Source organism: Gambusia affinis, linkage group LG07 (assembly GCF_019740435.1).
Source record: "Gambusia affinis linkage group LG07, SWU_Gaff_1.0, whole genome shotgun sequence".
NCBI classification, from domain to species: domain Eukaryota; kingdom Metazoa; phylum Chordata; class Actinopteri; order Cyprinodontiformes; family Poeciliidae; genus Gambusia; species Gambusia affinis.
In genome coordinates this window covers 27,597,468-27,606,561 of record NC_057874.1, presented here as the reverse complement: position 1 = coordinate 27,606,561, position 9,094 = coordinate 27,597,468, and the positions used below count along the sequence as shown (strand labels likewise).

General features: G+C 42.6%; 1 protein-coding gene across 2 annotated transcripts; it reads left to right on the top strand.

Annotated features, from left to right (window-relative positions):
- Nucleotides 1-658: 658 nt before the first annotated feature.
- rbbp5 (retinoblastoma binding protein 5) lies at nt 659-9,029 on the top strand. 2 transcript variants are annotated; one of them, XM_044120984.1, is made up of 14 exons: nt 659-814; nt 2,788-2,813; nt 2,952-3,124; nt 3,293-3,433; nt 3,507-3,669; nt 4,095-4,204; nt 4,338-4,457; nt 4,527-4,680; nt 4,755-4,826; nt 5,005-5,122; nt 5,267-5,336; nt 5,897-6,132; nt 7,041-7,277; nt 8,715-9,029. In XM_044120984.1, exons 1-14 carry the CDS (start codon nt 796-798, stop codon nt 8,765-8,767), a joined length of 1,692 nt encoding a protein of 563 aa, XP_043976919.1. In that variant the 5' UTR covers nt 659-795; the 3' UTR covers nt 8,768-9,029. The 2 variants fall into 2 exon arrangements, with proteins under 2 accessions (XP_043976919.1, XP_043976920.1); XM_044120985.1 differs by having other exon boundaries at nt 660-814; nt 7,041-7,118.
- Nucleotides 9,030-9,094: the final 65 nt, after the last annotated feature.

Below are 9,094 nucleotides of genomic sequence, written 5' to 3'. Positions count from 1 at the left end.
GTGATCACCATTTGAAAAGCTCAAATAGAACCTGAACTCTGACCCCAAATCCCAGAAGAGCTAAAAAGGAGAGAAGAAGGAAGCTCAACCATCTCTTCCACCAATCATAATGGACAACAATCATATCCCCTACTCCAACATCTTTCTTACCATATGGCCAGACACAGATTTAAAGAAAAGCAGAAAAAGCAAAGGAGATGGATCAGCAGAACTGGTACAAACTGATGGTGTCATCCAGGAAATGTTACTGCCCAAATACTGAGCTGATATTTGCCATGAAAATCATGAAACTGTTATGCAGTAACCAGGTCTTCAGTCAGAAGCTATATTACAAGATTTATTGCAAGATTGATTGCTTCTGGAGATCCTTCCTGTTCACAGCATCACCATCCTAGCAGCAACATTTAATTTAATTTAATTTAATTTAATTTACCCTATTTGGGATAAATTAAGTATTTTTTTTCTTTATTTAATTTATTTGTTTATTCATTTAATTAAACTAATGTATGACAATCAATTTATTTATCTAATTTTTTGTCATTTTGTTTTAAATATGACGGGTGTGTTTATCTATGTAATGCATCCGTTACAATTTGAACATTTAAGCCCAAACTATTTCTGAATCAGAATCTTCCAGGCAGCTATCTTTTAGTTCAGGCGCTTCTTCGGTAGCTCTGTTTGGGGTCCTCAGTGGCGCCGCTCAGGGCAACAAATGTTAACAGAAACGAATAGAATTGACAAAAATATTGCGTGAAATCGGGCTTTAGGGGACTTTGGATCCTTGGACAACCAGCGATGAATCTCGAGCTGCTCGGTAAATATACGAAGAAGCACCTTTTTGTTTCTACGGCTCAGTTTTTTCTGCAGCGCTTCGGTCTTGTTGTGGTTATCTTCCTCTGTTAGCCGAGGATGCTAGCAGCTAAGATTCTGGTCACAGTACAAATAAAAACAATTGAAGTTGTTAACTTACGATAAGCTTCCTACTCTGAACGGATAAATTAGAAACAAACTGATGAATATTTACAAATGAATCTTTTTCATTTTAATACAAGCAGAAACTGTCAGATATCTACATTTAGCATTCATACATTTTTCGGTTATATTAAATCTAATAACGCCTGGAAATTGTGAGGCCATATGCTACCAGCTGATGTAAAGTAATCAAAGTATTTCTAGCTTTAACGTTTGGTTACTCAGGGCGGGTTTGTTACCGTGGAAACTCCAAAGTCAATGGAGCAAAAACACTTTATTTATAATGAAATGAGGCAAAGGGAGGGTATTTGTTTACCACCAGTCAAGCAAAGTGATTCCAGGTTTTTCTATGGGAAGAAGATACTATCGAAAAAACATCTATTAAACGAAAATAGATTAATTGAAAATAACGCGGAAAAGAAACTGTAAAATTAAACTTTTAAACAGACAACGATTGACTAGACTAGACTAACAAGCAGAGGTGGGTAGTAACTATTTATATTTAGTTTAGTAACTTTTGAAATAAATGTTTAGGAGTCGTTTTATTTCACCGTACCTTTAAAATTATTATATTATATTATTGTGAGGTACTCTTGAGTAAAATCTTTGAATACTCCACCCACTGCAGTTAACCTCACCGAATAAAGAAAAAGCTTGTTGAGGAGCAATAGAATTTATGTTAAAGTGAGACCTCTTGTTTCTACACAAGCTTTGTTGTTTAATGTTATTTTCTATCTGCTGAGTCTGTTGATACATTTGGAGATGAATAAACTACAACAAACAGTATATATTGTCACTGGTAGTATTTTACCCTGTCCTAATATATACACATTACCCACTGGAGGCATTAATTTCACAAGTTTAATAGAAAAACAAACGTGAAGAAGTTTTCTTTCTTCTAGAACATATTTTATAATTGGTTTATTTTCATGTTAATTTTATCTTTGTTTCAAATACACCAGAATTTGCAAAAACTTTGTATTTCTGTCTTTCTGGTGTCATTTTAAAATATCAAATCAGACGTCACAATCAGTTACTCAGTAGCTAATACCCATTTTTATCAAACATTTTTTAACTTGAGTAAAAACACAATGACGCAGTGGTATTCATTTTTTGACTCCTCTATACAGCTTTCTAATAACTTAATTTTTTTTATAACTGGAGAGTTTATGCTGAGATGTGATCCATCTTCTATGTGTTGGTCAGGACTCTGGCAGCAGTAAAATACCATTATCATAATCTTTTAAAAATAAAAGCATGCACAAGTTTTTCCCTTCATTAAAAAGTATTGCATCAGTATTACAACGTTTAGGTATATTCCGGTATATAATTGTTGTCTAAATTTTAAAAGTTAACAATCATCGTAAAGTTTGGATAACAGAGATGTCTGTGTGATCTGTAGAAGGTCATAACTAAGCAGTTTGCCAGTTCAGTTTCCAGATTCCTGTCAAGCTAGGCCAGCCAATGTCATGTTGATATTGTAGTTTTTACTCACATGTGATTAAATCTTGTAAATGAAATTAAAGCTATAGAATCTACAAAGTTTCCAAATAATGAACAGAATATTTGGGATGATGATTGGGGAGTAAGTTCACACAGAAACCAGTAAAAATTATTTTCCTATTAAAGCATCACTGAAATGTCCTGATAAAAGTTTGATAAGACAGCTGTTTAAAACTCTTATTCCTTCTTACATTATCTCTTCCACTGAATGTTTCAGTTTGTGACGTGTCTCACATCTTCTCATACTGTTTTTGTATATGTTGCTGTTTAGATGACTTTAACATTTAACCTTTTTTTTATTTATTTCTGTAGAATCGTTCGGGCAGAACTACCCAGAGGTAAGCCACCATGTTTTAGTCCTCCAGCAGCTTAATGTGGAGTTAGGAATCATCTTGGTTAATATTTGTCTCCTGTAGTTGGTTAGTAGAGCGTTGTTGGCTCCATCAGCTGTGATAACTTTGGGTTTCTGTGTTCAGGAGGCAGATGGCACCCTGGACTGCATCAGCATGGCGCTCACCTGCACCTTCAACCGCTGGGGCACCCTGCTGGCCGTGGGCTGCAACGACGGCCGCATCGTCATCTGGGACTTCCTCACTCGTGGAATCGCTAAGATCATCAGCGCACACATTCACCCCGTCTGCTCCCTGTGGTGAGGCACGGCCGTTCAGGCTGCAGGTTTCCGTCACAATGAAGACGTTGTATGACAATACGAAGTAAATCTGGTCTGTTCTGTGGAAATGGAGACAGGATCTGCTGCGTCTTATGAAGATAGATTTTGCGCTGAAGTCTCATGTGAATGTATTTTTGTTGGGTCCAGTTGGAGTCGAGACGGACACAAGCTGGTGAGCGCCTCGACAGACAACATCGTCTCTCAGTGGGACGTCCTGACTGGAGACTGCGACCAGAGGTTCCGCTTCCCGTCCCCCATCCTCAAGCTGCAGTACCATCCCAGAGACATGTGAGACATCGTCTTTCTCTACCCAGCAGGACTGAACCGTCGTGGTTCTGACCAAACGCTGTGTGTGTTTCAGAGACAAGGTGCTGGTTTGTCCCATGAAATCAGCTCCGGTGCTGCTGACGTTATCAGACTCGAAGCACGTGGTGCTGCCTGTGGACGACGACTCGGATTTGAACGTGGTGGCGGCGTTCGACCGGCGGGGGGAATATATTTACACCGGCAATGCCAAAGGAAAGGTTGGTAAAGTGTTGGGTCATTAAAGGGTCAGATCGTTAAGGGTGGGTATAGAGCAGGGGTGGGCAACTCCAGTCCTCGAGTCTCCTTCAACTTTTAGATGCATCTCTACTTCAACACACCTGAGTCAAATAATGAGGTCATTAGCAGGACTCTGGAGAACCTGACTGCACTGAGGAGGTGATTCAGTTATTGGATTCAAGTGTGTTTGATCAGGGAGACATTTAAGAGTTGCAGGACCCCGGCCCTCCAGGACCAGGATTGCCCACCCCAGTATAGAGTTCAGTAGGTAAAGGGTTGAGTTGGTAAATTGGGTCAGTTAAGGGTTTGGTGGATAAATGGTTGGGTTGGATTGCTAAAGGGTTGGTTCTGGATGGACGGGGGTCAGTCTGAGACAGAGACGTCACCATGATCTGTCTTGTTGCAGATTCTGGTGTTAAACACCAACACTCAGGAGCTGGTGGCGTCCTTCAGAGTTACGACCGGCACCAGTAACACCACCGCCATCAAGTCCATAGAATTCGCTCGAAAGGGCAGGTGAGGTCCAGAGGGGCTGTTGGTCCAGTCTGTCTGGTTCTGTTGGGGCTCTGTTGTCACATTTTGAATATTAAACGCTCCAAATGATGCGGTCGTTAAAAGTCCCCGTCTGCACCGTGTTCTCCACCTGCAGCTGCTTCCTGATAAACACAGCCGACAGGATCATCAGGGTTTACGACGGCAGAGAGATCCTGACCTGCGGCCGGGACGGCGAGCCAGAACCCATGCAGAAGCTACAGGATCTGGTCAACAGGTACACGGTGCCGCTCTTAACTCGGCTGCTGCAGGGTGTGGACTCCTAAAACGACTGTTTCCTCTCCAGGACTCCGTGGAAGCGCTGCTGCTTCTCCGGCGACGGCGAGTACATCGTGGCCGGCTCGGCCCGGCAGCACGCCCTCTACATCTGGGAGAAGAGCATCGGGAACCTGGTGAAGATTCTGCACGGCACCCGAGGGGAGCTGCTGCTGGACGTGGCGGTGAGAACGATAACCCGCCGCTTTCTGCTCCGTGTTGCTCCGAATGGTCTAATCCTGTCTCTGCTGCCCTCCAGTGGCATCCTGTTCGACCCATCATTGCCTCCATCTCCAGTGGAGTGGTGTCCATCTGGGCCCAGAACCAAGTGGTACGACAGACATCAGCTGCAATTAGATCAGTCGACAGCTTGCTGTAGATGAGTTTCCACCTGATATTCAGTCTGACACGATCAAACCACATCCTGTTTCTGTCTCACTCTCTGTGTGTGTGTGTGTGTGTCTCTCTCTCTCTCTCTCTCTCTCTTTCTCTGTGTATTTTTTGTGTAGGAAAACTGGAGCGCTTTTGCTCCAGACTTCAAAGAGTTGGATGAGAACGTTGAGTATGAGGAGCGGGAGTCTGAATTTGACATTGAGGATGAAGACAAAAGCGAACCGGAGCAGACGGGTAACTATCGGGCTGCTGGTTCTATTGGGTCGCTGGTACTATTGAGCTCTGGGTTCTAAAGCCGCTCGTACTTTTGGTCTGGATTTGTTTTCCCGTTTGCGGCTCAGAGGTGACCTTGGAGCTGACCTTGGTTTCCTGTTTCAGGCGCAGACGCTGCTGAGGATGAGGAGGTGGACGTGACCACGGTGGATCCTATCGTTGCTTTCTGCAGCAGGTAAACCAGCCGGATGAATCCGATTCCTCTCAGATACATGAGGGGGTTTAACAGGACTCTGAAAAGTGTGGCATGCATTTCTATTCAGTCCCCTACACACTAAAAGCTAAGAAAATGTCTCAAATGTTCATTTATTACAGAAAGCATAAAGGCAAAAACAGTGCATAAATCATTTTCTCTCACTTTAAGTTTGTCAATCCCATGAAATCTTACTAAAGTTTACGTGAAGCTGTCATGGCGTCAGATCTGATCTCCACCAGAAAGAACCAACTATTTTGGAGTTCAAAATTCATGACGAATATTATCACTATTTTTGTTTAAAAATAAAACACTTGATTTATGTTTTTGTTTATGGTTCTAAAGTGAGGATCAGATGGGTTTTGGTGCGTAAAATTCAAGGAGCAGCTTTGTCCCACACTTTGATGATGAAATGTCTTTATAATTATTGTTTTTATGTTCTGTTTATGACTTGTTTATGGGTTTTCACCGGGTGAACCTTTACTCCGGTAAACTTTCTCCAGCTTGAAGCAGTTTTTGAGTCTCTATGTTTGTTTGTTCAGTGACGAGGAACTGGAGGACAACAAGGCCCTGCTGTACCTGCCCATCGCCCCTGAGGTTGAGGATCCAGAGGAGAACCCATTTGGGCCGCCGCCGGACACCTCGGTGCCGACCGGCGCCCCGGACGACGCGCTGCCAGGCGGCGACAAGAAGCAGAGGCAGCCGTCGTCTGAAGGGGGGCCGGCCAAGAAGAAGGCCCGCACTACCACCATTGAACTGCAGGGGGTGCCCAGCGACGGTATGAAGGGCAACTACACCGGGTCTGGTTCTGCTGAGGAGGATAAATGGGTTTCTGTTTGTTAACATTTCCTGGACTTATTTATTAAGCAATAAATCAGTTAACAGCAGTATAAATTAAAATGAGCTCAGTAATGATTTATCTTTTTTCTCTCTCTTTTCTCTCGCTCGTCATCCAGAGTTTGGTAGAAAAAGTTAGAAAAAGTCTTCAGTCTGGTGCTTTGGTCTCCACTAGTTCTATTTTTCAAATACAATTTTGTTTAGAGACTTTGGAATTCGTTTTATTTGTTTTGTTTATTTATTTTGGATATTTAAAATGTCCTCCTGTTGCAGTTTTAAATGTTCACTAGAATATAAAGTTGATTCCCCTTTGAGTCTAAATGTGTCACAATAACGCATTTTGCTGGATGATAAATTGTCCCAGAAGTTATTGAGATAAATTATATTGTTGTTTTGAGACCATTTTCAAGTGATATAATGATAAAGGCATAATAATGCAAGAACACATCACAGATCAACAAATTATGAAGTATCTGTAAACATAATCGTTCTTCAAAAAAATTGGCTCGTTTCATCCAGTTTTTGGTGGAAAGACAGAAAAAAGAACAATAAATCAAATGGAAATGATTTATATAGTTCTTTTAGATTCATCATGTGATTAATTCATTTATTGTGACAGGCTTGTTGAGATGGTAAACATGCATAATTATGTTATTACCAGTGTATTACTTGAAAATGGTCTCAAAACAACAATACTGTTTATCTCGATAACTTCTGGAACAACAAAATGTGTTATTGTGGCAGGCCTATTATTTATCATTTTAATCTGTTCTTATCCAAGAATCCAGAATGTCTCTCTTAAAGTTCCCCCAGCGTCCTGAAGGTCCCACCTTTCTTTTGTTTCCTCAGAAGTGCACCCCCTGCTGGGTGTGAAGGGGGACAGCAAGTCCAAGAAGAAGACAGCAGGTCGGCCCAAAGGCTCCAAAGGTAAAGACAAAGACTTCTCCTTCAGGCCGAAGCCCTACAAGGGCGAGCGGCCCCCGTTCCCCATGGGGCCCGAGGCCCTGAGCAGCTCTGGCCTGGGGGGAGGAGGAGGAGGAGGAGAAGGAGGGATGAAGGTCAGGGCAGAGGGGGCCCTGGCACCAGGTAAGCCCAACCCCCCACCCCCACCTGCTGCTGCTGCTGCTCCTGCTGAGTGTGGCTGACCTGCTTAACAAACCCGGCCTGTTCCCAACCCCTCTGTGTGCCGCTTTCAGCCCCCGCCCCTCACCTTGAACCACCCAGCTGCCTGCTGCTCTACACCTGATTCACCTGTAAACTTGAAGATCTGCTCCAACATCTGACTTATAGGGCTGGACAATAAATCAATAACGATATATATCCTGATAGACATGCGATTTGATAGAATATTAAATGTATAGAATATTAACTGAACTCTGATCCAGAACCGCACAGCATTCTGGGAGATGTAGGCTGAGGTAAAGCTGTGGATGCTCAACATCTCACTGCTAGCTAAGCTAGATTAGTGGAATCAACTCTCTCACTCTTTGGTTGCCTAGCAACTCACTCATTCCTTGGTTACCTAGCAACGACCTGCTGAGTTTAATGTGCCGCCTCTTTGCTTCATTGTTTATGAGCTACTCTTCCTGGGTTCCACCATTAAAACACTTACACACGGAAATCATTCAGATATATGATGGATGACAGATTTAACATGCATATCAATAAAAAATTTATTACAGAGCATACTAAAAGTTGATATATACATTAATTAGCCACTACAACTATAAGTATGTAACTCCTAAAAGGGTTTTGAGCTTCTTTTTAAAAATTGACTGCTGTTCAGCTTTAATTGGAGTTCCACTGTTTCATTGCTCTGTAAGTAAAGGTGCATTTAAAAAAAATTGTTTTTGCTCGAGGAATTTGAAAATGTTCTTCAACTGCAGCTTTAGTTGACATATCCTTATAACTAGTTAAAAATAAAAGACGTGAATTGAAAACTGTGGATAAAACAGGAAAAGTCATGCTACTGGTTTAGCAGAATTTCAGATATTTAAAACTAAAAACTAATCAATAATTATCAATATGGACTGATATGAAATGCTTATATTATGATAGGTTTTTCAGCCATATCGTCCAGCCCTACTGACTGAGAATAGGTGAAAGCTGCTGCAGCCTCTGATCCAAATGGGTTTTAGTCGGGTTCTGCTTGGTGGTTTTCCTGCAGGCGAGCTGATTGGTCCAAATGAACTTCCTGCTTGACCTTTGACCCTCCTGCTCCCTCTCCCGCCTCGCTCCGCGGGCTTTCTGTGTAACCTGCTGTGGTTCTGCTCGGGTTCTGGCTGCTGTGTCCCAGATGTGTGTCATGTTGGTATTAATGTTGGACCTGAACGCTGCAGCTTCACGCGTTTATTAAGAATCGCCTCTGCAGGCCCGGGTTTCTGGCTTAGGACCAGGGTCTTCCTGTTTGACCGTTTCTGACTGAAATTCACTAAATGAGATTTTTAAACAGATTTTTGTTGCAGAATCCAGGGCTCGGCATCTTTGACCTCTGACCTCTGACTGTCCTCTGTATTCCTGCAGGGAGTCTGGTCTCTCAGGCGTTCAAGCAGCACAACATCGGTGGGATGGACTGATGGCGAGGAGCGCCGGTCATCTCTGTCTTAGACAAATGGACTCAAACTTCATGTTGTTAACAGACTGAGTGAATTTCTGCTGAGCAGATCTGAGATCAGCCTCACAGGAAATCTTCTGGACTCGGATCTCTGACCAGAACCGGGAAGCACCAGAGATCCACTTGTCCTCCTGTCTCTAGGATTCGTCTTGTATAGAAAACCTTCAAGTCCTCGTAGTTGTTGCCCTTCCTGTTTTTATACATATTAAACTGTGTGATTTATATTCAGTTGTTTGGTTTTTAATGATCAGGTGGTTCTGGTACACCTGTACCGTCACAGGTTCTAGAC